Below are 24,794 nucleotides of genomic sequence, written 5' to 3' on the forward strand. Positions count from 1 at the left end.
CCAACCTGCACAGCTGGAGAAGCGGCTCCTGTGCCCCCAAACCCAACGCCTTCCCTGCCTGGCAGCCAGCCACTCTTTCTCCCAAAGCATGGATTCCTGGACATGCAGCCCAGCTGCATGTCAGGCGCACACACACGACTTTCACAGCTCCGCGAGCTGCCCAAGCACCCAAAAAAGCTCTCTCCTGAAGCAGAGCTGGGGGCTGCAACCCCTCTGCCCACCCCTGCCATCCTGTGCAACATCAGCGAGTTCATCCAGCCCTGGGCAGCGATGGGGGGTTGCCCACCCAAGAACATTCTTCTTCCCCACAGGGCAGGGACTTTGGAGAAGCCACCAGCAACCTCTGCTGCGTCCAGCTCACTGGGGCTCCTGCAGCCAGCCTGGGGGAGCAGCAGCAGCAGCTCCCAAGCGGCCGGACGCCTGCCTGCACCCACGGGTCACCTCCCCAGCACCGCTCGCTTTCCTCCCCACGTCACTGGTGCTGCAGGCGCACGCAGACCGAGTGACCTTAGAGGCAGGGGCATGCGACGGCCCGGTAACCTCACGCATCGCCTCTCCTCCTTTCCTCCTCCACCTACAACAATCTCCATTTAAAACAGCCCGGCGCAACGCGGAAGAGCTGGACAAAGAGCGGGGAGGCTGTGGTTCCTCTCATCACTGGGAGAGGGGCACGAAAAAATCCTGCTCTGTCGGTCAGCTCAGTCGATAACTTATTTTGTGACAGTGGCTCCACGGGTGAGTCACTCCGCAGCGGTCGATCCTCCGGAGATTAGCAGAGGTGATGGTGCTGCTGATAGACCGGTGTTATATTACAATACAAATCATAATTCCTGTTTCACAACTCCCGTTGTGGGTTTTAAGGAGTGCTCGGGCGGTTCTGCCCCAGTGTTAGCACAGCGCCGGCACGGGGCGCTGGGAGCATCCCCGGCCCCAGCTCCCTGGGTACTGGGGCACCCGTGGCCTCCCCGTGCCCAGGGTTTCGGCTGGGTTTCTGTGGGCAGAAGACCCCCCCGGGAGCTCAATGGACATGGTGAGTGCCTGGCAGCCCGCTCCCCCTCCTCTGCCCCTCTCCGAGCCCCCAGTTCCTTCCCCTGGGTACGGGCAGATGGTGCCACTGCCGCCCGCAGCCCGACTGCTGGGGGGGAGCCATGCTGTCACCCCCCTCGCAGGGGCAAAGAGGCAGCCCCAGCCCAGAGCTGCTGCCGCCCAGGCAGGACAGGGCTTTACCTGCAGCAGCAGCACCCTGCCGTGGGGGTAGAGGCGTCCCCGGGATGTTTCTCTTGGCCCTGTCCCCGAGCAGGGGGCAAGCAGGGCAGGCAGCGCGCCCCTCGGAGTGCCTGGCCCCAAAGAGCGCTGATCCCCATGCAGCTCCACGGTGGGTGCCTCTGCTCGCCTCGCAGGGCAGGGGACGTGCTGAGCGCCGCTTTCCGCAGTGCTTTTTTGTTTTTCCTCAAGCAAAGCCACAGCCACCGAGCCCCATCCTGGCACGCAGCCCTTCCCCGGGAGGGAAAAGCCTCCCTTGACGGAGCAGCCGTGCGTGGCCCGGCCTGTGGCACCTCGAAACCCTCCAGCGGTGACACACCGGGACGAGGAGCTTGGCCCCCGCGTAGGACCAACACCCGCACGCAGCCGTGGGTTAAATCCCCTGCAGCCACGGGGTTAGCCGGGCTCAGAGCACCGCGCCGTGCACAGCCCAGAGACCCGTGTCGGAAGTGATTTTGCACGGGAGCATCCCCCCTGAGCTTGCTCAGGAGCACAGAACTCATCGGGGTCCCCACGGCTCCCGGGCTGGTGTTTGCCCTCGCCCAGCCGAGGGGGTCACAGCTGTATTCATGTTCTTCCAGACAATGGGTACAGGAGCACAATGAGGTACGACAGCAATGGGTTCCCAAGGAAATTACATGCTTACACCCCCTGCAGGAGCTGGCACGGCTCTTGCTTTGAATGTAACCGGCGCAGCTCTTGCTTTTAGGGTGGCTTTCGGAGTAAGTGGGTGCTCTTGGAAAAGTCTGTTTTGTAGTGAGGATGCTCATGGGCTGAAAGAAATACAAACCGAATCCACACTGGACAATACCTGCTCCAAGCAGCAGCACCTCCACATCGCCCCTTCTACCTGGGTCTGCCCTGGACCCCGCCGGTGCTCCTCAGCTGAGGCCCTGGGACCATTCCAGCAGGAACCGTTAGCATCCCATTATCTGGGCCATCCCCGGCCCCAGATGACACAGGAGGCCAGCATCAGGAAGGACCAGCCCTGCACGCCCTCGGCCGGCTCCGCTGGAGGCCGGAGGTGGCGTTGGGAGCGAGCCGGGCCGGCATTGCAAAACTCGCTGCGGTGCTGCAGGCACCGTGCGTGCCGATAAGCAGCCGGCTCGAGGGAATTTCTCCAGGGGGCCCGGGCAGCAGAAGGCTCAGACACAGCCCCACGGCCCCACCAGCAATGGGCAGGATCCAGCCCTGCCCTGCACGGGACACTTCTCCTTCCCAAGCACCGGAGCAGCCCAAACCAGCAGCCCAAGTGGTGCAGCAGGGCCACGATGGGGAGGAAACGTTCTGTGTGTTAACCTGGGGCTGGAGCACGGCTCCTTTCCAGCTGTCCTGCATCTCCAGCCATCCCGAACTGCTCTTCAGAGCCCGGATCTGTGGGATTATTGCAGTCATCTTCGTCTCCTTTACCTATTCACGCTGGGTCCAGGCACTGCAAAAAAAGCTCAAGTCTTACCTGTAGGGTCCAGAAGCACAGCTAAGGAAGCGGCCTCACTCCGGGCTGGACGGGCATTAAATGGGGCACAGGAGAGCTGCACCCCACCGCGTCCGAAGGCAGGAGGCTGCCTGCAAAACGCACACTATCAGGAAGCAACAGCGAGCTGCACGGCACAAACGGGTGCAAAACAGGGCAGGAGGAACACGCAGTGTCCACCTGAAACCCACCCAGCGGGGCTCTGAGCTCAGCCCAGCACCACGCTGGGCAAGGTGCAGCCTGCGGCAGCCTCCCTCCTGCAGCCGGGCATCTGCCAGCAGGAGCTGGTACGGACAAAGAGCCGGGAGGGAACCGAGCAGGATCAGTGCCCTGTGCACAGCTGTGTTTGCCGTGTCTCCTAGCAGCAGCACAGCCCCCCCAGAGCCCTCGTTCCCAGCGCTGGGTCCTGTGGCAGCTCTGCCAGCCCTGTGTGAGCACAGCCATGCCTGCTGGAGCAGACTGGGGCTGTGCCACTGGTTTTCTGTCCCCAGACTGGGCCGGCTGAGGAACAAAGCCCCGCCGTGACATGTCTGGGTGGCACGGCCCGGCAGGCACACGCGGTTTGACTCAGGGTTTCTTGGTGCATCAGGAAGTGCTGCTTTCATAAAACCTGAAGTTTTAAGCCTGCGTTGCGTTAGGACAATAAATCTGTGACCGAACAGCTGGGTACTGGAGCTGTACTGGTGACAACCGGGGAATGACCCAGCTGGTCACACCAGGTGGTGCTGCTCTGGGACCCGGCATCCTCCTGCCGCCACCTCCGTCCCCAGCAGGACTCTGAAGCGACCTCAGCTGCAGGCTGGGGCAGTTTCCCAGCTAATCCTGCCCACGGGCCTCGAGTGAGCCAAAAAACAGCCGGTCCCTGGGCTGCCCAGGCAGAGCTGGTGCTTGGTGCTCTCTGGCTGCCCTCCAGGGGGGGACAGGGCATGTTAAGCCTGGCACTCAGTGTGGCAATCACCATGGGACAAGCAGGGCATGTTGCTGCAGACCCTTCCCCAGCTGCCATCCCTTTTCCTGCCGTTCCAGCCCACTGACTGCTTTTCCCCTCTGCTTTGCAGGACTCAGCCTCCGAGCGGCTGAACGGCAGCGGAGGTAATGCCCACGGGGACCGGGGTGCTGGGAGGGGGGTAGACAGGGCAGGCAGGGCAGAGCCACCCTCCTCTGCATTGCAGGTCCCAGCAGAAGACCCAAAACCTGCTCGGTGCGGCGGTCCTTCATGCGGGTCGGCATCCCTGTCCTGGTGGTCGTGCTCAGCCTCGCCTGCCTGGCTGGGATCGGGCTCCTGGGTGCGCTCCTGCTCCCCTCTCCCTCTTCCTGGCTTGGCTGGGGGCGGCTCTGCCACCGTCCCGCCGAGGCCCCGCCGGCAGCAGCAGCTCGGCGCTGAGCTCCCCGTGTGCCCCCAGTCAAGGCTTACCTGGACTACCACTACTTCTTCTGCAAGCAGCCCCTGAGGCTGCTGCCCCTGAGGCGGGTCTGCGACGGGGAGGCAGACTGCCTGCACGGTGAGGACGAGGCCAGCTGTCCCCAGCACGTCCCCGAGGGGCCACAGGCTGGTGGTGAGTCCCGGGCGCCTTATAAAAGCCCTGCTTGCAGCTGCTGCAGCGAGCCCCTGCCTGCCCAAGTCCCCCCTGGACAAAGGTGACCGTGTGCCTCCCTGCAGCCCGCGTCTCCAGGGACAGATCCATCCTGCAGGTGCTGAACAGGAACACCGGAGCCTGGTCCTGCGTCTGCCACGACCACTTCAACCTGGCCCTGGCCAAGGCAGCGTGCGAGCAAATGGGCTACAGCAGGTGGGGGGCTGCCATCGCCGCACCCTCACCTTCCTTCCCCTCTTTGTGGTGCACAAACCACTTCTCGTGGGGCTTGGTTTGCCTTCCCAGCACTCAGAGCCCTGCTCTGATGGGCTCAGCCCACGCAAGCACAGCACCGTGCTCGGTGACCCCAGCACCATCCCCACCCTGCCCTGCTCCCAAAGCCTGGCAAGCCCCAGGGGAGCTGCAGCAGGGCTGGTGTGTGGTGCTGAGCGGGGGTGCTGCACACAGGTGCAGGCAGGGCTGGGGTCCACAGCTGCAGCGCGGCGCTGAGCCCCAGCCGTGCCTGGATCCTGGGCAGCCTGGAGGGGGGGGTCCGTGATAACACCAGGTTTGCTGCCCTCTCTTGGTGTCCTCTTTCCCTGTCCCCCCAGCCCCTTTTCCTCTGGGGTCTTTCTGCCAAGCGTCCCATCCCCTTTCCTAAGCTCGTGCTTCCTCTCCACCTCGCCAGCTCCTTGTCGGGGCCATGGGTGAACATTTGGGACCTGCCTGTAAAGCCTCCACCCCTTTAGAACTGCGTAACCCCACCTTTGGCTCAGCCCGAGCCACAAACCAGGTTCCCAGGCTCCCAGAGGAGCTCCAGCACCAGCCCCAGCCCTCTCCCAACATCCCCACGCTGAGCCGGGGCCGTGCACCCCCGTGCCATGCTCTGACCCGCGCCCCCCTCTCTTCCAGCACCCCGACCTTCCGAGCAGTGGAGGCGGGCGCGGGGCAGCCCCTGCCTCCCCGCGACCTGGTGCTGAGCGGCGGCAGCCTGCAGGTGCCCGAGCCGGGCAGGTGAGCACCCGTTGGGGCCGTGCCACCCGTGGGAGCCTGCCCAGCGCCAAGCCGGGGCCGCTCCTGCACCGAACCCAGCCCTTTTCCTCCCTCTTCCAGGAAATGCCTCTCCGGATCGGTTGTTTCGCTCGCTTGTTCCAGTAAGTACGGGGACCTGGCTGCGCCCTGCGGGTGTGCAAAGCCTCTTGCTGTTCCCGGCACGGCCCCTTTGTGCCTCGAGAGCTGGGCTCTGGCCCTCGGCCCGGCCCTTCCCTGCTCACTGTTTGCACGAGAAAACTTAGGTTTAAGTGGTGCTAAGCTGGCAGAAAAATTGAGACACCTAGGAGAGGCTCAACCGGCTGCCGGGATGGGTTTGTTTTTGGTGATGAGTTACCCTGATGAAACAAAGCCAGCTGGTGGGCTGGAGGAGGGAAGGCGGGGATGAGCTGTGCAAATAGAGAACAAAACAGGGGGGTGCCAAGTGTCCCACCACGGGGTGGCATGGGCAGCATCACGAGGGGCGAGGTGCCCGGGCAGCAAAACCTCCAGGCTCCGTGGGTGGAGAGGAGCAGAGCACAGGCTCCTTCCCTCCCCGCCGCCAGAGCTAACGTCTCGCTTTGCCCCCTTTCCGCGCCACCCGGCCAAAGGCTGCGGCGAGAGTGTGAGGACGCCGCGCGTGCTGGGCGGGAGGCCGGCGGCCATCGAATCGTGGCCGTGGCAGGTGAGCCTGCAGTACAGGACGGAGCACATCTGCGGGGGCAGCATCATCGACCCCAGCTGGATCCTCACCGCGGCGCACTGCTTCAAGTGAGTCAGCCAGTGCACGTGGCACCGCGCCCTGCCGGGGCTCCCCGGGGGCAGGTTCCTCTCTGGTGGTAGGTTGAGGCCGTGTGTTGATTAAATGTTCCCTAATTAACACGCCTGCACAGGGCTTTGTGCCCCCTGGTCCAACGCAGCTGGGTGGTGCTGAGCAGGGCAGCGTGCAGGCAGGGCTTTGCTGCCTGTCCCCGCAGCAGTCACAGAGGGGAAAGGCAGGAGCAGTAACACATGTCCGTGCCCAGGAACAACCCCATCATCCAGAGCTGGCAAGTGAAGGTTGGCTCTGACCTCCTCTCGGGCTCCACCACCCTGGCTGTGGAGAAGGTCTTCCTGGCCGAGGTGACGCCGCCGTCCCCCAAGAGCAACGACATTGCCCTGGTGAAGCTGCAGTCTCCCCTGCAGGTCTCAGGTGACACATGGTGCACGTCACCCCTAGGGGCTGGGTGAGGAGAGCGAGGCCACGGGTGGCCAAGGCACCAAGCAGCAGTGCAAGGAGTGCCTTGCCTTAGCACCTAAATGCCTCCTAGCACCTCGCACCCGGCTGTGCAAGCACCCAGGGTCCTGGGCTTCCCATGCACAGGGTGCGGGGGGATCGAGGCATTAACTGCCCGGGCTGTGCTGGCTGCACGGGGTGCAGCCAGGCTGGGCAGAGGCACCCCACCGAACGCCTCCTGTGCCTCGCCTCTCCCTCGCAGACAGAATCAAGCCCATCTGCCTGCCCTACTTCGACGAGGAGCTGGCGCCAGGCACGTCCCTGTGGGTGACAGGCTGGGGCTACACGAAGGAGCACGGTGAGCGGGACGGCATCGAGGGATGCACCCCTGGAGGAGGGCAGAGCCCCCCAGCAGCGCCCTTCCTCCCTGCTCCTGGCTCGCCTGAGTGGCCGTGCTGGATTTTGCACAGGGAAATTGTCGGAGACCCTGCAGCAGGCGGAGGTGAAGCTGGTCGACACCACGAGCTGCAACCTGGCTGCATACCATGGGGAGGTGACGGAGAAGATGCTGTGCGCCGGCTTGCCGCAGGGCGGGGTGGACACCTGCCAGGTGAGGGGCGGCACGGCACCGAGCATCCCCCCGGCACAGAGCACCTGCGGGGGGCCTGATCCTCAAAGAAGGGGCTGGTTCCTCCACATCTATTGATAAACCAGCTCCAGGGATGAGCCACGGTCCTGGGAAGTTGCTCCGAGTCCCGAGTGATTTGGGGTGCGATGACAGCGCTGGGTTTCCCCGCTGCTTTCCCACCCCTGGGAACCAAGCCAGGGGCTCCTCGGCCCTGCTCAGGCACTCGTCCTTGGCAGGGGGACAGCGGCGGGCCCCTGATGTACCTGGGCAGGCACTGGCAGGTGGTGGGCATCGTCAGCTGGGGCCAGGGCTGCGGCACCCCCAGCACGCCCGGCGTCTACACCGGCGTCCGAGCCTACCTCAACTGGATCTACGCCGTCCGCAGGGTCAGTGCACCCAGCGCCACAGGAGCCACGTGTGCGGCTCTTGGCACATGTCTCGGGGTGGTCATGGGCTCCTCGGTGGCACTACAGGGAAGGGAAGTGAGGTGATGGGACATGGGGGTTGCTGGGGCATGAGGGGTGTTGGAGCTGCTGGGACCCAAACCAGCAACTTAATGATGCGACTATTTAGGCTGCCCTCTGCAATTCCTTCTCTCCCTCTCTCTCTGCTTCCAGTCAGAGCTCTGAGACCTGCCGGGACAGGTCCCCCCCCAGCCTCCCTCCCCGTCCCTGTTCTCTCGGCTGGCTCGGCTCCAGCAGCAGCTGGGACCAAACTCACAGTGCTGGAGCTGAGCAGTGCCTCCTGAGCCCTCGCAGGCACCGTGGCCGAGGACACCAGGGGCTGCCCAAGGAGGCAAAGGGCAGCTCGGAGCAGCGGCCACCGATACCATGAAGGAATCCGAGTGGCTCAAGCTCCCTTCCGGAGAGAGGTTAATTTATTGCCCTGTGCAGATTCCTGCACAGTCAGGGTCTACGCTGCTGTTTGCTCATTATTGTCTTACAGAGAGAAATGATGGTTGTGCTATCCCCATTAAAAGAAATGATTTGGTTTTTTTTTCATGCAGCCTCGGAAGGCTTTGTCCCACTTGCTCGCAGGGCCATTTTTGTGCACCCTGCTGGGAAGCAGCAGCCCCCAGCCCGGGACGAGCAGGCACCGAGCTGCCGCCGCTCAGCCCCATGAACACCCACAGCAGTCCCAAGCGGAGAGGTTCCCGGTCAACTCAAACTTTATTTCACTCAAGGCAAAGCTAACTAAACCCCTACAGTGCAAAATGCCTTAGAAGTCGTCGCAGAGTGTGTGGTACACACCCTGTGTTGATTTGCAGGGATCCCTACATGTGTTTATATATGCTTACACACGTATGTGGCCATCACAGCTCACACCCTGGCCCTGCCTTCACCCTGGCACAGCCCCCGTGGCCGCAGGGAGCCCCAGCAGAGCTGGCACGAGCCCCTTTGCTCCCCCCGAGCCCACCACACCGCACACATACGTGCATAGATAGAGTTGCATTTCCCAAACTGGTTATGTTGACGTCGTCCATCAAGCCAGAGGAGCAATCCATGCATAGTACGGCACTGCATATCCCGCGGTATGCGGAGCTGGGGCCAGGTATCGTCTAAAAAAAGGCTGACGGGTTAGGACAGCTAAAAACAGTTCTTTTAAAAAAACTCCTTCCTCCCCTCGCCGTCCTCTCCCATTTCTGCGAGGGTGGGCTGGGGGCTCGGGGGGCGGCAGGGAGGTCTCACGCTTCCTCCCAAGCTCTCATGCGTGACGAGGGCACCCCACAGCACCTGGCAGCACCCTGCCTTTCGCCCTGGGGTCTCGGAGCACGTTGCAAAGCGGCGCGGGGAGCCTCGCACCCCCTGGGAGGTAAATGGGGTTTGCTGCGCCCATTTCACAGATGGGAAGACTGAAGAACAGGAACCAGTGGTTCGCCTGGGGGTCCCCAGGGGCAGGGGGGGAGTGGGAGCCTGGGCTCAGCTCCCATTTAACCAGCAGCCGAGGAAACCTGCCCCGGGCCACTGTCCCCACGTGTCCCTGTGTGTCAGGGATGCCCTGCAGCTGTTGGGTAAGGCAGCCCCCAGCCTTCCTCCTCTGCTCTGCCCCCAAATCCTCGCCTACCTCCCCTCCTGGTGGAAAGCCTCTGTGGCTGGGGAAGTGCAATGCTCCCCTCTTGCTGCTGGGAAAGGGGTGGGAACAGCCCCATCCTGCCTCAACGAGTGGAGGGGAAACCAGCAGGGAACAAATCACGCCCTAAAGGACAACCTGAACTGCATCTGTAGGGTTAACTCATCCCCCTTCGTGTTCCACGTCCAGCTGCAGCCCTTGGGAAAAAGGCTGGTTTGTGTTACAGTTCTCCTTTCCTCAGAAGCCCAGGGAGGCTTTTTGGGGTCCCCTGCACAGGGGCAGCACGACGGCAGGCACACAGCTCCCTAACGCTGCTGCTCCAGGCCTGTATCCCCGCTGCAGGCAGCCTCCGCAAGGACCCCCGGCTTCCTGAGCACCCCTCACCCAGCGACCCTGCAGCACCTCTCAGCTGTGAGCCGGGGAAGCCTCACAGCGAGCCCTGAGAGGCAGAGCCCTGTTGGTATCCCCTTTTACAGATGAGGAAAACTGAGGCACGGCGAGGCCCCAGGGTCACCCCTCCGGCCCGTGGCAGGACCGGGATTGGGATGGGGCAGCCCTGGCCCTGCTCCTCTCGCCAGGGCCTGACCGTGCCAGTTTTCCTCCAGGAGAGGGAAATGCAACCAGCCCTTTTCCCAGGGGAATCTGATATAAAAATATCCGCTTAACGAGTTAAGCCCTGGCCGCTCGGCCCTGAAAGCATCCCTGCCTTCAGGAGAGGGGAGGATGAGGAAGGGCAGAACCGACAGCAGCCCAGGGAGGGACCCCGGAGTGGCAGCCCCCGCGGGGTGCCAGCCGAGGAGCTGAAGCCGAGCTGTTCCTGCAGCCCCACTTCGCCCCCACTCTGCCCCACGTGCTGGCCCCATGGCCCCACGGTGAGTTTTGCGCACCCTCACCCTGCTGCCCCAACCACCCACAAGAAGCTCAGCATCAGAGCAAAACGAGACACCCCAATCTCATCGCACCCCTGACCCCCAGGCATGCCGGCCCCCCGGCCACCCCCTGCCCTGCACCCAGGGGTGCACGGCACACACAGCACCCACTGCGGGCTCCCCAAGCACCCAGCCCCGCTTCCCTCGGCGCAGGGCAGGGCAGGGGGCTCCCTCGTCCCAGCGCTGTCCCCGTCTGCAGGATGCCCCCGTCCCCGCAGCAGCCGAAGCCGTGTCCCAGAAGCGGTGCAGGTTGCAGGCACGTGTGTAACAGAAACGTGTCTCGAGCGTCGGCATTTCGGAAAGGAAACAGAAGGGAGAGGCTTCTCCCCATCCCAGCCCCCTGCCCTGCTGGGGGCCGGGGCTCCGTGCGCTGCTTCATGCCTTCGGGGGGGCTTTTTGTTCCGCCTTGGAGCCCGCCAGGCCATTCTCCGTGTTGTCATTGCCCGAGGAGCTGACGAGGCACTCCTTCCTGGGGGAGAGCACACAGCAGCTGACACCCCTGGCCCCCAAACCCCCCTCCTCTCCCCGGCAGCATCCCCAAGGGACCGGCGCCCGCACTCACTTCCCATCCTGCGTCTTCTTGATGATGAAGAGGACGACCCTCTTGACGAGCATGAAGAGGATGAGGAGGCCGAAGAGCCCCCCCACAACGCCCACGATGATGAGCGTCAGGGTGTTGTCCGTCTCCTCCACTGCCGGGGACAAGGTGCAGAGGGACCTCAGGACGGGGTGGGGGGGGTCCCAGCAGCGCTGCCCCCCCCAGCACCCTGCACCCCACCATGACTAGGAGCCCCGGGGGCACCTCGGCTTCTCGCCCCCGCCGCTCGGAGGAGCAGGACCCCGGCCGGCACTTACTCCTGTGGACCACAGTGAGGATGATGGTGGCGTTGTGCTGCGCGTTCTTCTCCTTGGGGTTCTTGACGTGGCAGGTGTACTTGCCGGCGTCGCTGAGCTCCACGTCCTTCAGCACGATGGAGATGTTGTTGTCCTTCCCCGTCGTCGAGCCGACGAACTCCACCCGCGGGTTGCGGCTCACCAGGAAGGGCTCGGAGCTTTTGCTCTTTATCTTGCCGTGGTAGATCTGCAGGGGCAGGGGTGCGGCACGGCGGGGTCGGAGGGACCCCGAGCGCTCCACAGACATGGGGACCCCGGCGCCCCTGGCACCGCAGGTGCAGCAGGCCAGCCTCCCTCTTGCAGCCATGGCACGGACCATGCAAAAGCAGGAGCACCAGGGCTGAAGTCCCTTTGCTCTGGGGCTATAAGCACAGACTTGCTCCCAACAGCCCTCCTGTGAACTGTTTGAAGAGCAGAGCGTGCCCGGCTGGAAGCAAATCTGAGCAGCCCTTAGCATCTCAGAGCAAGCACAGGAGGAGCAAATTAACCCTATTTTGCCCTAAGTGTGGACCTGCACCTGAACAGCCAACTTTGACCAGTTTATGGAAAGAAATGAGCCTGGAGGCAGCAGAAAGAGCAGAAGAGCTTTACTCCAAAAGCACAGACATGCACGGGCGCTCGAGTCCCCCTGTTTGCACCGCCCTGTTCCCCCAGAGCTGGGCTTGCTCAGAAGGAGAGCATCCTGCGAGAGGAGGAGGGCAGCCAGCTGAGAGCCTCCGAGCTGCTCTGCACCGGGATCGTTGGAAAGGACCTGCCAGGAGAAGAGGCAAAGCCCGGCGAGCCACCCACCATCTCCGTCGAGTTGAAATACCACGTGAAGACCAGGTCCTGGAAGCCGATGCAGGTGGTGAAGGTGCAGGGCAGCAGGACGTCGGAACCGTTCAGAGCCAGCACGGTGTTGGTCTTCCCCACCGACACCTCCAGGGCCAAGGCGATGGCGAGGACGTGCAAACCTGGCAGGGAGCAGAGCGTGAGGGCACGGCGCCGGCACGGCCAGAGTACGGCAGGGCTGTGCTGGTGGCCCCTTGTCCGTGTGCTGCGGCCACGTGGGACAGCAAATGCTTCTGCCCCAGCTCCACATCCTCCTCCTGCAGGAACCCAGCTGTCTGCTGCCTTAAGACAGCACAGATTCAAAGGGATCCAGAACGTCACCAAAGATAAAGATGCAAATTAAAGCCCCGATTTGCATGTTATCATCACAGAAGTTGTCATCCACAACTCCTCCAGCTAAGCCTTAAAGTTGGGGGGGGGGGGGGGGGGAAGCCGAAAGCCAAGCAGAGCTCTCTGTTCTGCAAGCAAGGAGCTCACGCACTAATTAGTATTTCTGCCCTGGACAGCCGCCAGCCTGCCCGTCCTCCACCCCGGCGAAGGGCTCACGCTCGCCAGGCGGAGCAGCCTCCCCTCCCGCCGGCCTCGCCTCGCCGAGCCTCCCGCTGGAGCTGGGGGACGACCTTCAAAGAGCAGGACGCATCTCACCCGTGCCTCTCCCCTGCCTTGGCAGCGAGCAGTGCTTCGAGGGAGCCGGCACAAGCCCAGCTGCGAGAGCCGAGGGCGCCTCTGACAGCTGCCGGGTCCTCCACGGGGAACGGCTCGGCAGTCCTGTGCACCGCCCCAGCACCACAAAAACCCTTTCCTGCGGGCAGGGGGTGCTTTGCTCCGGGCTGGGGGAGCAGCCCCACTCACAACAACCCGGCAAAGCATCCTGCACGCTGCTCCCAGACCTGGGACACCGAGGGGACCCCTCCCTGCAAAGCTTTCCCCGGGGACTCGGGCACTTCGCCCCACCGGCCCCGTAACTCCGAGGAGCTGCCCGCAGCTTCAGGCTCTGCTCCCCGCAGCCTCCTCGGCTGCTGATTTATTCTCCCACACATGCCCATGCTAAGAGCTCCCCAGGCACGTCGCAGCCCAAGCCAAGCCCAGAGCCCTGCATCCTGGGCTTCGGGCCCTGCTGCAGTGCTGCAGCACGAGCACTGCAGGGGAAGAGTTACTTAACTTCACCAAGAAGCACTTGGTGTTCTGCTACGGAGGCTTCCTCCAGCACCACAGAGCTACTCCCAGTGGACGGAGGGCTCGTGCGTTCGTCATGCTCTGAGCCCAGCCCCAGGGATGCTACAGGAGGGCTTCATGGCCAGGAGTGTCCTGGGGAAGCGGGGCTGCTGCCTGCAGCAAGGCTGAGGGGAGGGAGCCTGGCTCTGCAGGGGTGCTGGGGCCGGCAGGGTGCTGCACGGGGACAGTTACTTACAGGAAAGATGATTCTTTGTGGCTCGTGACACTTTTAATCCTGTCTGCCCCGGTTATAACACCATCAGTGTAATCTGAATTGCATGCATGGGGTAAACGGAGGCTGATCCTGTTCCTGTCAAGCTGTGGTCTCAGGAAGACGGAAGCGATAAGTTACCACCAAATAAAGCCCAGAGGAAATGCAGGGGAGATTGCTGCCTCAACCTGCCACGCCACCTGCCACTGTTACTTTTCCACATGCCCAATGCTGCTGCACTTTGGACCCCAGCACCCTGCTTTGCACCCCTCGGGGCCAGCCCATGCAGAGGGAAAGCCCCTGGTTGGGGTCTGCCTCCCCTGCCTGCAGGAACAAGACACAGAGACAGGGAGCAGCAGCCCTGCTACTGAGAGCCTTGGCTGCCTGCTCTCTGCTCTGGCAGGGATGGTGGGCGTTTGGGGCAAGAGAAAGCAGCAGTAGCCCAGAGCAAGACTTTCCCCACAAAGGTTTTGGGGCAGCCCTCCGCTTCACCTGCAGCCTATCAGTAAGCCAGGATGGGAGTCACGGCCCTGCGGAGCACATGGGGTTCACCTGGAAGGCTGCCGGATGCCTCCACCACCCGTGAAAAAGCTGTTCCGTAAAATCTTCCATCGCCCATAAAAATCAATGTGAGCTCCTGGCACAGCAAGCAAGCCGCGCCTGGCCACCCAGGTTCCTGTCCACACGGGCTAAAAGGGAGCTGAATTCACCCCGAGCCCAGGCAGGACATGCTCAGGGCAGGGCAGGACAGCCAGGACTAACCCTGCCCACGGGCACCGACAGCCCAAGCCACGCTGCGGCTCCCCGGTGCAGCCTGGAGCCCGCTGCCAGTCCCTGGGGAGTCCCAAAGCACCCAGAGCAGCACAGACACCCCCCGCCCCGTTCCTGCTCCCAGCCCACCCTAGAAGCCCGGGGGACAAGTTCTCATCTCCCCCTCAGTTCCCTGGTCCCCAGCACCCCCGAGTCTCTCCCAGTCCCAGCCCCATGCTGAGAGCAGCTCGCACCGCACCGAGCTGGGACACCGTCACCGGGGAACAGCACCCAGATCCCGCAGGCAGCCTGGTACTTACACGTCTTTTGGCATCTGCAGCTCACTTAGAATAATCCTAAGGACTATGCCCTCTAAAACACCTTTCAAGGGAGTTTCCCAACAGCAAGTGCTGCAAATGCAGCCTTGGGTTTCAGGCTCCCTGTGCCCCCCAGAGCACCGGGACGAGCACCAGGACCAGCACCAGGACGAGCTATGCAAGCACGGGTGCAGCGGTGGGCGAGCACTGATGCGGGAGGCTTGGAAGCAGCCCAGGGGCTGCAGCAGGGAGGGGATGGCTGCAAACCCCTTCCTCCTCCGTGCCCCCAGGGGAACTGGGGACCTCCCCGGACCCGGGGCTGGGCTCATGCTCCAAGCGGTGCGGGTTCACCCCGAGCTGGGCAGAAGCGCATGCAGACGGCTCTTTTACAAAACGCGCTGTAAAAGGACGACCTGTCGGCGGGCGTGCTGCAGCAGCGGCTGCTTCCCTCCGGCCATCCCCCGGCGGGTGCCAGCAGCGGACCCGGCTCAGCACCGAGCAGGGCAAAGCGGGGCGCAGCCGCAGCGCCGGCAGGAGGCAGCTGGGGTGCTGGGAGCCACGGGTGCGGGCAGGGCAGGGGCTGCAGCCGGCGCTTCGGAGCCCTCTCCCGGACCCTGCTGCGAAGTCACCTTGGACAAGTCACTTATCCTCAGTGCTTCGGGCCGCGGAGCAGAGACGGTGGCGTTAGCGCGCAGCGGCCGCCGGCTCCTCGCGGCGCAGGCAAAAAGCGGGCGCCGGGACGGGGGGAGCCCCCGTTTTGGGGTGGCGGTGGCGGCGGGGGACACCCCGGGGGGCGGCGGTTCCCGGGGGGGAGCTGCTGCTGCTGCTGCTGCTGCTGCTTTCCCCCGTCCCTTACCCAGCAGCGCTGGCAGCAGGCGCGGCGAGGCGGCGGCGGGGCGCGGGGCCATGGCTGCGGCGCGGGGGGGGCCCGGCTGCCCGCAGCGCCCGGCTCTGGCCGCCCCCGCCGAGGGCGAGCCGTGCCGGGCGGAGCCGGGCCGGGGGGAAGGAGGAGAAGCAGCAGGAGGAGGAGGAGGAGGAGGAGAAAGGAGGAGGAGGAGGCGGCGCTGCGCCCTCCGCCGCGCCCCTCGCCGCGCCCCCCGCACGCCCCCGGGGTGTCCCCACGTCGGCCCCCCCGGCATCGTTTGCTAATGGGAAAAGCCCCCCCCCCAAAGACGCAGGGCTGGAGCCGGGCAGGGTCACCTCGGCTGTGTCCCTGCAGCCCCCCCCGCAGCCCGAGGAGGCTCCGAGCACCTGTGCGGCCGCAGAGCAGGACGCGGAGCCAGGGCGCGGGGAGCAAATGCTGGCGCCAAAGGGAACGCGTTGGAAACTTCCCTTGTCTGCCGTGAGCTCGTTCCCGGTAATTGTTTGCACAGAAGTTCGCGTACCAGCAGCCTCCCCACCGGCACATCCATTAGAGCCAACCCTGGGCACACCGCACCCCGACAGGCGGTGGCGGGGGCCCTCCTAATGGAGGCCTCCGGTGATGCGAAGTGCGAGGATGGAGCTGCACCTTCCCGCCCCGGTCCATTAGAGAGCAGGACCCCTGCTCGGAGCAGCAATTTGCTGGCGGTGACGCATCCTGAGGCCAGGCGTGGTGGGAAGGGAGAGGAGGTGCGGCACTGCCCGCGTCTGGGGCTGCGCCCCTTCCTGGCACAAGGCACGTGTCCCGGCCAGGCTCCCCAGGTGAGGCTGTCCCCCCCTTGCAGGGTACGGCACTACAGCACAGCTCCCCTGAACAGGACACTCCGTTGGGCGTGGGATGCTGCACGTCCAAGGTGTCAGCTCCAGGGCAGATCGAGTGACCCCCCACGCCCCGCGCCTGCCCCCTTTGCAGCTCCGTCCCAGCCGGTTGGCAGCACCAAGGATAAGGGACGGGGAAAGCAGGGGGCTTTGCAGTGCACTGGGATGTCCTGGGGGACCGAGAGGGTGCCAGCAGTGCCTGTGGGTTGGGGACAGAGGGCTGCAGAGCTGGCAGCAGAGGCAGGAAAAATACTGGCACAGCGGGCTGGGCTTCCCTGAGCTGGCGCTGCGGGAGCTCCGTGGAGAGGAGTGCTGATGCAGCAGGAGGGCTCTGGCCGTGCTGGATACGGCCAGGTGAGGAACGCAGCTAGGTGGAAGGTACGGCCAGGTGCTGGGTACGGCCAGGTGCTGGGTAGAGCTCGGCGAGTGGAGCTGCAGCAAGCGGGCAGGCAAAGGAGACAGGAGGAGGAGCGCTGCGTCTGCTGGAGCCTTGCTAATTGGGGCGCGGGGGGGGGCCACCTCTGAGGGGCAGCTTGGCAGAGAGCTGCGAAGGGAAGGAGGGGTACCTGTCATCCCCGTTAGGGTGCGTGATGGCTTATTGCTTGGCCAGACAACGTGAAGGGGCTCCCGTGGGCGCTGGCACAAACCTTGGCAGGCTCGTAGCCCAGCTTCTCCCAGGACAAGGTGACCCCACAGCCCCCAGGGACCCTGCAACCTCTGCAGCTCCTGCAGCCCCTGCATCCCCCAGGGACCCTGCAGCCCCCACAGCCCCTGCGGACCCTGCAGCCCCCCGGACCCTGCCTCCCCCCCGAGCACCCAGCAGGGGCAGGGGGAAGGCAGCGAGCCTGGGCTGTGCTCCCGCTCCCGCTGCAGGTGGGGGCCAGCCCTGCCCCGGCGGCCGCAGGGCACGGAGCGGGATGCTGCCTGTCACCGCGGCCTGATGGAGCTGTCACACTTGGCAGCTCCGGCCGGTCTCCTTGGCTGGCTGCTCTCCTGAGACATCTGCTGCCACCGCGGGCCTGGGAAAGGCTCTGCTCCCCCGCCAGCCGTGCGCTCCGCGGCCAGGAAGGGCACCCGGGATTTTGGCGCGATGCTGAGATGTCCGGCGCGGGGATACTGCGGCTCAGCGGAAAGTTTTTGCTGAGCCCAGCACAAGGCTGCCGTGTCTGGTTTCAGGAAGGTGAGCGCTCTCTGCTCAGACGCTGTCACCTCCCTGCTGGGACAGGACGCGCGGGGGTCCGACCAGCTGGCAGATCACTCCTGGAGCTGTTCTTGGGGCACGTCTGGCTCTGGGGAGTGGAGAGCTGGGAGATGCTGGTGCTGTGCCCCATGCGGGTCTGCCCCTGGCACAGATCCCATGCTGTGCCCCAGGGGACAGCCGACCTACAGGACGTGAGTGGGCTCTGGTGGGCTCCGGCAGCCTACTGGGGGGGCACAGCAGCCACCAAGCCCCTGTGTCCCCCTCGCTCGCCCTGCACAGATGGAGCTGGGAGGGTTAAAACGCCCGGCAGCTCTCCGAGGAGGGCTCCTGCTTCCCTCCACGTGGGCAGGGGAGCGGGGTAGGGCTGAGCAGAGCAGCGTCGGGCTGCAGCCACCGGCACAATGCAGCAGGCACTGCGCTGGCCCCGGCTGCCCTGGAGCATCCTGCAGGGAGCATCCCTGGCACCAGCGCAGGGACTGCCCTGGCCCCCTCCCAAACCTCTGGGAGCGAGGGGCGGCAGGCAGAGCCCTCCTGCCGATGGAGGAGGAGGCGACGCCAGAGCAGAGCTTCCCATCAGCACCTTATATTTACTGCAAGGTCCTCTGGCTGTGACCTTTAAAAGACAAGGTGGCCTGGCAGCTCGGAGCCGTCAGCCACTCGGCAGGAGCTGGGCCAGGCGCGCCGAGCAGCGGGCTGGGAGCTGAGCGAGAGGTCCGGGCACGCAGACTGCGGTGAGTGCTTGGCTGCCTTTATCGCCCTCGGCCCTCCCTTGCCTGCAGCTCTCCCCCCAGCAATGCTTTCCTCTCCCCTGCCTCCCTCTTCCACGCAGAGCCGTCCGTCCCGCTGCTGGCCCGCTCCCCGGGGAGCGAAGCTGCCAGCCCCCCCTTCTGCAGACCCTTTAAAGCAGGGCAAGAGGAGCGGTGACCCGGGAGTCACTGCGGGGGCAGCTGCACTGGGACAGCCGTGTCCCTGCAGAAAGTTTTTGACTCGACGCAGCCCGAGGCCACTTCAGCGGGACCTCGGTGGCTGCGGTGCTGCCCTCACGCCCTCCTCAGCTCCCCCGGGGCTGCCCCGGGCTTTCCCCTTTTCCAGGTCCCTCCTCAGCACCTGCATCCTCAGTCACAGGGTGGCCAGGGCCCCATCCCAGTCGTGTCCCCAAACTGCCAACTGGTTCCCGGTGTCCTTTGTTGCGCTCACCCTGCCGGAGGGCTGCGACTGCCCCAGAGCGAGCGGCCACAGGGCTGTGTGTCCCCCCCAGGTTGTGGCTTCTTTCCACCACGGTCCGGGCACAAGCCCCAGCCTCAGCCCGGGGCTAGCAGAGCACGGTGTCACCAGCCCTGGGAGGTGACACCCTGCCCTTCCCCTGGGAGGGAGAGGAAGGTGGGAGCTTTGTGCTGTGTCACCCTGCGGCACACAGCGGGGTGTGCGGGGACCCCCGTGCCGGGGCGAGGACGAGCTGAGGCTCGGAGCTGTCGCCCTTCCCTCGGTGCGCAGAGCATCAGCAGAAGGTGCGAGGCAGGGTCACGAGGGCCTGGCCGAGGCACAGCAGAGTTTCTTTTAGTGCCGTGCACTTCCCGTGGGTGCACCACCCACCGTGCCCCCAGCAGCGGGCACCCCCAGCTCTGTGCCCAGCAGGGGTGGCTGAACCCCCGCAACGCAGCCGGAGGCGCTCAGGGTGAGCGGAGCATCCCTGGAAGCTCGGTGCGGGAGGATTCGGGCAGCAAAGCCCACCTCCTGGCACCTGCACTGCCCTGCAGCATCGGGCTCTGTGGCAGCCCCCGAGCACAAACTGCTCTGTGCTCGGTCAGCACCCAAAGCAAACCCGCTGCCCATGTGGGACCAAGTCCTGGGCTCGGTGGAGCCTTTTAATCCCACGGGCAGACACCCAGAGAGAGGCACCCTGCCCTGCCCCTCCTGCAGGCAGCAGTACAAAAGCATCCAGCGCAAAGTTTGCATTTTGTTGTTCTTTTGTTCGTTTAACTGTACAAAGAGCAATAAAAACATCCTACATCAGGCTTTGGCAGAACCACCACCAGCAGAGTGCTTGGCAAAAACAAAACATGGGAAGGCGCAAGCCCAGACGTGCAGCCATGGCCGGTAACGGCGCCTCCTGTACATTTATATTTGCAGAGACTCTCCGGTGTGTACAGCTATGTACATACAGATGCATTGGCAAGTTGCAATCCAAGGACAGTGCGTGAGCGAAATGAAAGGCGCGGGACCGGCCGCGTGGCAGTCGGAGACCTTTGGCCGCGGGGACGGCGGCTGTGCCCCGAGGAGCCGCTCGCAGCCTGGCCTCGAGCCGGAGGCAGCCCCAAAAACCGCTGGCGGCTGAGCAGGAAAGCGGTGCGGTGTGTGCGTGTGGGCGCAGGCAGCGCTGCTCTGCCCCCCAGGCAGGGGAGCTGGCGGGAGGGGGGAAGCCACGGGACAGCGGGCAGCAGGCGGCGCATCCCTGCTGCGCACGGGCACGGCAGCAGCACAGCCCCCGGGGGGTCAAGGGGACACGGGGGGCACCAGGGACAGAGCAGGGCGCGCATAGTGTCCCGGCATCCCCAGGGCATGGGGGCATTGCTTGCGGAGCTGTGGGGATGGCACTCGGCTGGGGACATGGCAGAGCAGGGAGGTGTGAGGAATGCTCCCCTGTTCCCAGCTGTGCTGCTCTCGGGGGGACAAGGGACTGGGCACAGGGTCCCCTGGGGCCCCACGCACTGCCCTGCCCCACGCAGCAGCGTGTCCTGCCTGCAGTGGGACAAGAAACACCTGGGCATGGTGCAGCAGGGGACGTGTCCCCAGGTCACCTCCAGCTCCTCTCGCTGCGTGCGCTCCCCAGCTGGCACCGGTCCCTGCCACATCCTGAGGCCACCGGACACGGGCACAGAGAGGCAGGGGCTTGTCCAAAGCCCCTGGGAGGGAGCTGCTGCAGGCGGGGCAGGAGCTGGGCCATGGGTTTTGGGGGGCCCCAGTCAGGAGGCATCTGGCACTGCGGGGCCCCCTGGCCGGGCAGGCTGGCAGTGCGTGGCCATGGCAGTTACGAGTCGTGCGGGGCTCCTCGGGGGGCTGGGAGAGGAAGTTTTGGGATCTCAGAGCTGCTCGGGGTGCCGGAGCTGTCCTGCATGGGGCCGCGCAGCTGCGCCCCTCCTGCCCTGCACATCCTCCTCCTCCTCCTCCTCCTCCCAGCAGCCGCACGCCGCTGCTCCCCACCGCCGCGGTTTGGCACATTGGCAGAAGACTTTCCATTAGAGCCACCCTCCCCAGGAAGGAAGCAAGCACGCACACAAAAAAAGAATCAGCCCAGCATCTGTGGCGGAGATGCTGAGGCCCAAATATAGCCCGAGCGGCAGAAGGGGACGTCCATTACGCACCCGGAGCCATCAGCGGCTCCAAGAACCAGCAACGCTCGGAAAAACGCCCGGGCTGGCGGTCGTCATCTGGCCTTTCTGAGCAGGTGGGGACAGCCCCGAGGAGCACGAGCTTCTGGTCGTGGCACCTCACACAGGACTTGCAGGAACGGGCACCTCTCGGGGTTGCCTTGGGGTGGGGACGTCGGTGTCCGAGCCCTGGGCACAGCAGGAGCGCCTCGGGGCTGCGGCGTAGCGCTGGGGCTTTGTGCAGCGGGACAGGGCGCGGACACCCAGCCCCTGCTGCTCCTCCTGCCACCACCTCTGTGCGCAGGGACCTCGCTGTCCCTCCCTCTGCCACGTCACACTGTCCCCAGCGCCCGTCCCGGCCCCGTGCAGCACTCTGGCACCAGACCGTGCCCAGCAGGAGCGGGGCCCAGCGGGTCCCAGCCCAGGCGCAGTGCCAGCCCCGCTCCCGGCCACGGCCAGGCTCCGGGGACCTTCTCCTCTCCGTGCCCTGCTCCAGGCGGGGTTGGCGTTTCGATGGAAGGAGGGATGCTCGGGGGAGACAGAAATCCTTGCTCTGGGAAGCACATCAAGGGGGTCACGCTGTACAGGGGCGAAGGGGGGCGGGCAGGGGGCGTTACTTGGTGCCCTCGTCTGGGTTGCCTTCGCCGTCTGTCTTCCCTTCCTCCTCTGTCTTCTGGTCGTCCGTGTTCAGCCTCTGCTGCTTTTTCCGGCGCACGCATTTCACCACCATCAGCACGAGGATGACCACAGCCAGGAAACCGCCCACCGAGGCGCCCACGATGACGGCCACCGTCGAGTCGCGCTTCGGGGGCTCTGGGGAGACAGGGCAGGGTCAGGCCACGCAGCCCCCGCCGAGGCAGCCAAGAGGCAGGGGCAGGGCTCGAGGCAGAGCCAGGAGCCAGCCCAGCACCCCTGGGTGCCTGCCAGGAGAGGGGACCGCTCCACACCGACCTTTGGTGAGCACCTTGAGGCTGATGCTGGCGTGGCCCCGCTGCCGGTCGGGGGGGTTGAGGACGTAGCAGTTGTAGGTGCCCTCGTCCTCCAGCTGCACGTTGTTGAGGGTGAAGGACACGTCGTACTTGGTGGGGTTCCCGGTGAACTCCACGCGGTTCCCGAAGCGGTCCAGCTGCTTGTTCATGATCTTTGTCCGGAACTGCAGGAACTGGGCAGCGGGCACGGGGAGGGGTTGGGACAGTGCTCAGCACCACGAGCGCTCGCCCTCCCAGCTGGGCACCCCCCTCCCTGCTCACACTGCACCCCACTCCCCCCAGGGTGGGCTGGCTCCCGTTCACCAGGAGCACGCGTCTGGAGGGGGCTCACGACCCAGAGGGACCCACACAACTGCGCCAAGAGGGTCCCGGGACCCCTCAGCCCATCCCCAGCCCCGGAGAGACTCACCAGCTCCTCAGAGCAGTTCTTGCACTCCTGGTACGTCCAGTTGAGGGAGAACTGCTTGTTCTCCACCTTGTAGCAGGAGTTGAAGGTGCAGGAGAGCTTCACGGAGGTGCCGTTCAAGGCGTTGATGGTGGCAGGAGCCATCACCTCCATGCCCAGTCCCGAGGGCGCTGCCGCAGGCACGGGGAACAAGAGCGGAGATGTGGATGAGTTAAATTGGGCCACGAATGTCCATCTCCCCAAGCCATCCCGCACAGGGCTGGCTGCACAGGGCTCGCCCTGGAGCCCTTCAGGCCCTCCTGGACGCTGTGGCCAGCCAGGAGAAGGCTTCCTGGGGACAACGGGGGGGCAGCCCCGGCGCTGGCACCGTCCCTCGGCGCACAGAGAGCTGCAGGCTCTGCCAGGCCGCCTTGCTGCTGCGCGAGGGCCGATGGCACCAGCGCTAAATTCTGCTGACTCCAAGCCCAGCCCGCTCCTCGCCGCCTGAACGAGGCTCTGCTGCCGCAGACTCGGCAGCGCTGTGCAAGGGCTGGATGCAGAATCAGCGCCGGGGCTCAGCGCCACGGCTGCTGGGAGATTTATGGCTGCGCTCGCCGCGTTTCCTTCCAGGCAGGGCGCCCTACAGCAGCCAGGGCCGGCTCCTGGGGGCTGCAACGCTCCCCCCCCCACCCCGCGGGGCTCAAGCAGGGCTTCTCCAGCTGGGAACGACTGGGTCAAGACCTCAGCCTCTCCTGGTGGGGGGCACAAGGCGGTCCCTGCAGCCCGGCCTTGCTGCAGCACAGAAACTGGGTCAGCGCCTGGTGCTGCCGGCAGGTCCGGGCGGCTCACCTGGCGCACGGGCTGTGCCCTGCTCCCTCTTCCACCCCTTCCCTGTAGCTCCCCACATCCCCAGCAGCCCCCAGGCAGCACCCAGAGCTCTGCCCACGGAGCCAGGCCCTGCGCAGGCAGCGGGCAGCCAGCCCTGATGCTGTGCCTGCAGGAGGGGGACAGAGAAGCCCTGAAGGGAGCTGGGATGGGTGAGGGGGCCATGGCACCCCTGCGGCACCCCATGGGGCAGGGATGACGCCAGCAGCCTGTGCTTTTCAGATCACCTCACCTCTGCCCTTCGCTCTCAAACCTTCTTTCTGAGGTGCTCCTGGTTCCCAAGAATCTTCTCCGGGTTGCAGATTTGACTGCTTCAAGCCACGGATCTAGCTGCGGGGTGGGAGCTGGTGGCATCCCCACACCACCTGCGATAGCAGGTGCCCAGCCCTGCTGCCCCAGCCCTGCTGCCTGGACACAGCTCGGATACTTTTAAGCAATCCTTGCAGTGGCGGAAGAGAAGATCTGGGCGTCTGCCCGTGCCAGGTGCCCCCTCGCAGACCCAGCCCCGCAGATGGGGGCTGGAGGGGTCTCTGCATGGCCCTGTTTGAGTGCCCTGCAGCTCCTGTGCTACGCCCTGGGCTCCATGTCTGTGCCTGGCTTGGTGCTGCAGCCCCTGGGTGCCCTAGAGCTCCGCAGGGGGCTGAGATGCCAGCAGGAGCGCAGTGGGCATCCCAGGCTCTGCAGTGCCACCAGGGGCTGTGCACGGACCCGGGGCACTGCTGGGCCACAGCCGGGGTCCTCGCGGGGTCATGCCCATGCCCTGGGAGCGCTGATGTGCGGGGATCCCATCTCTGGGACCTGGGGCACCCCAGCAGCTGAAGACAAAATAAGTGGCGAAAGAAATCCCCAGGCTGACTGCCCAGGCTGTGTCCTGTGCTCTGTGCAGTCCCAAATGCTGTCACACTACACCCTGCTCCCCGGGGCCTGGGAGGTAAAACTACACGCAGCCCCCGAAGGAGCCCCCGCTGGGTGTTTTGCTCTCCGTTCCCCCTCTGTCCCCTAAAGCCAAAGCAGCCCACCAGCAGCTCCAGGCCGGGGCGAGCAGCGCTTCGAGGAGGTGATGCATCCCTGCGCCCCGATCGATACGGCCCCAAAGCTGCTGACACACACTCCTGGCTGCGGGGCCGGGCAGCACGCAGGGCGCAGAGCCCGTGGTTCCCCCTGCCCGCCCGGACCTGGCACCGCCACCGAGGGACGGCCGCAAGCCCCCCCGCAGCCCCCCGACACCCAGCCAAGCAAATCCGGAGCTGCCCCTCTCCCCCTGCAGGGTGTGCAAACAGCCCCGTGTTTGGGGGAACCTCCAGCTAGCGGGATGCACGGCTTTGTATGGGGACGGTGCAGCTGCGGCGTGCCCCCCCACCCTGCCCAGCAGCAGCAGCTTGGGCAGGGCGCGCAGCAGCCCAGCTCCGTCCCATCCCATCCCCGCAGGGCAGCATCTCTTGCCCCTTCCCCGGGGCCAGGAGGGGCTCGCAGGGTTTGGGGAGGGGGCTTCTCCCCAGCCTGGGTGCTCTCCCCTGGCAGCCGGGTGCATGCAGGGCTCGGGTCGGCACTTACCCAGCGAGAGCAGCAAGCTGAGGCCAGTGAGGTACAAGGTGGGCTGCGGGAGCCAGGCTTCCGGGCTCATTTTGAAGGAGTTTAGTGTTTGGAGAGGGCTTGGTGGTGGTGTGGGTGGTGGTGGTTTGGCTTTTTTCGAACGCCCGGGTTATTTGCCGGTGACATAGAACACGGGAGCTGCCTTATTCCCACAATATGGCCGGCGGAGCGGTGCGGGGCTGCGAGGAGCGCTAAATGCTGTGGTTGGCGGATCGCGGCGCAGGAAGCGGGA

At 65.1% G+C, this 24,794-nt stretch overlaps 3 protein-coding genes across 6 annotated transcripts; 1 reads left to right on the forward strand and 2 right to left on the reverse strand.

The window, feature by feature from the left end:
* The first annotated feature begins 884 nt into the window (after positions 1–884).
* TMPRSS4 (transmembrane serine protease 4) lies at positions 885–8,195 on the forward strand. Of its 2 annotated transcripts, XM_040534462.1 has the most exons (13): positions 885–1,030; positions 3,796–3,829; positions 3,910–4,023; positions 4,141–4,293; positions 4,398–4,527; positions 5,224–5,325; positions 5,425–5,465; positions 5,952–6,111; positions 6,366–6,532; positions 6,819–6,914; positions 7,027–7,166; positions 7,421–7,570; positions 7,802–8,195. In XM_040534462.1, the coding sequence occupies exons 1-13, from the start codon at positions 1,022–1,024 to the stop codon at positions 7,811–7,813; spliced, it is 1,308 nt and encodes a 435-aa protein (XP_040390396.1). In that variant the 5' UTR covers positions 885–1,021; the 3' UTR covers positions 7,814–8,195. The 2 variants fall into 2 exon arrangements, with proteins under 2 accessions (XP_040390396.1, XP_040390397.1); XM_040534463.1 differs by lacking the exon at positions 6,366–6,532 and having other exon boundaries at positions 891–1,030.
* Positions 8,196–8,334: 139 nt separating this feature from the next.
* SCN4B (sodium voltage-gated channel beta subunit 4) lies at positions 8,335–15,380 on the reverse strand. 3 transcript variants are annotated; one of them, XM_040534464.1, is made up of 5 exons: positions 15,258–15,380; positions 11,867–12,030; positions 11,039–11,264; positions 10,746–10,875; positions 8,335–10,652 (listed from the first exon to the last, which is right to left on the reverse strand). In XM_040534464.1, exons 1-5 carry the CDS (start codon positions 15,307–15,309, stop codon positions 10,559–10,561), a joined length of 666 nt encoding a protein of 221 aa, XP_040390398.1. In that variant the 5' UTR covers positions 15,310–15,380; the 3' UTR covers positions 8,335–10,558. The 3 variants fall into 3 exon arrangements, with proteins under 3 accessions (XP_040390398.1, XP_040390399.1, XP_040390400.1); XM_040534465.1 differs by lacking the exon at positions 15,258–15,380 and adding an exon at positions 15,031–15,188; XM_040534466.1 differs by lacking the exon at positions 15,258–15,380 and adding an exon at positions 13,320–14,210.
* A 3,903-nt stretch (positions 15,381–19,283) lies between these two features.
* SCN2B (sodium voltage-gated channel beta subunit 2) lies at positions 19,284–24,756 on the reverse strand. The gene is made up of 4 exons (XM_040534499.1): positions 24,524–24,756; positions 22,109–22,275; positions 21,662–21,872; positions 19,284–21,523 (listed from the first exon to the last, which is right to left on the reverse strand). Exons 1-4 carry the CDS (start codon positions 24,591–24,593, stop codon positions 21,324–21,326), a joined length of 648 nt encoding a protein of 215 aa, XP_040390433.1. The 5' UTR covers positions 24,594–24,756; the 3' UTR covers positions 19,284–21,323.
* Between the last annotated feature and the right edge of the window lie 38 nt (positions 24,757–24,794).

Source organism: Cygnus olor, chromosome 22, assembly GCF_009769625.2.
Source record: "Cygnus olor isolate bCygOlo1 chromosome 22, bCygOlo1.pri.v2, whole genome shotgun sequence".
NCBI classification, from domain to species: Eukaryota; Metazoa; Chordata; class Aves; order Anseriformes; family Anatidae; genus Cygnus; species Cygnus olor.

What these genes read in the sequence shown, in the direction of transcription:
- SCN2B (XM_040534499.1), bottom strand. Translation starts at nt 24,593, where the DNA reads ATGAGCCCGGAAGCCTGGCTCCCGCAGCCCACCTTGTACCTCACTGGC. An exon ending in CAGCTTGCTGCTCTCGCTGG is followed by an intron (nt 22,276 to 24,523) that starts GTAAGTGCCGAC and finishes TGCCTGCGGCAG; the next exon opens with CGCCCTCGGGACTGGGCATG. An exon ending in AGAACTGCTCTGAGGAGCTG is followed by an intron (nt 21,873 to 22,108) that starts GTGAGTCTCTCC and finishes CCCGCTGCCCAG; the next exon opens with TTCCTGCAGTTCCGGACAAA.
- SCN4B (XM_040534464.1), bottom strand. Translation starts at nt 15,309, where the DNA reads ATGGCCCCGCGCCCCGCCGCCGCCTCGCCGCGCCTGCTGCCAGCGCTG. An exon ending in CCTGCTGCCAGCGCTGCTGG is followed by an intron (nt 12,031 to 15,257) that starts GTAAGGGACGGG and finishes GCTCCCTGCCAG; the next exon opens with GTTTGCACGTCCTCGCCATC. An exon ending in AAGAAGACGCAGGATGGGAA is followed by an intron (nt 10,653 to 10,745) that starts GTGAGTGCGGGC and finishes GCTCTCCCCCAG; the next exon opens with GAAGGAGTGCCTCGTCAGCT.
- TMPRSS4 (XM_040534462.1), top strand. An exon ending in CGAGGGGCCACAGGCTGGTG is followed by an intron (nt 4,294 to 4,397) that starts GTGAGTCCCGGG and finishes GCCTCCCTGCAG; the next exon opens with CCCGCGTCTCCAGGGACAGA. An exon ending in GAGCAAATGGGCTACAGCAG is followed by an intron (nt 4,528 to 5,223) that starts GTGGGGGGCTGC and finishes CCTCTCTTCCAG; the next exon opens with CACCCCGACCTTCCGAGCAG.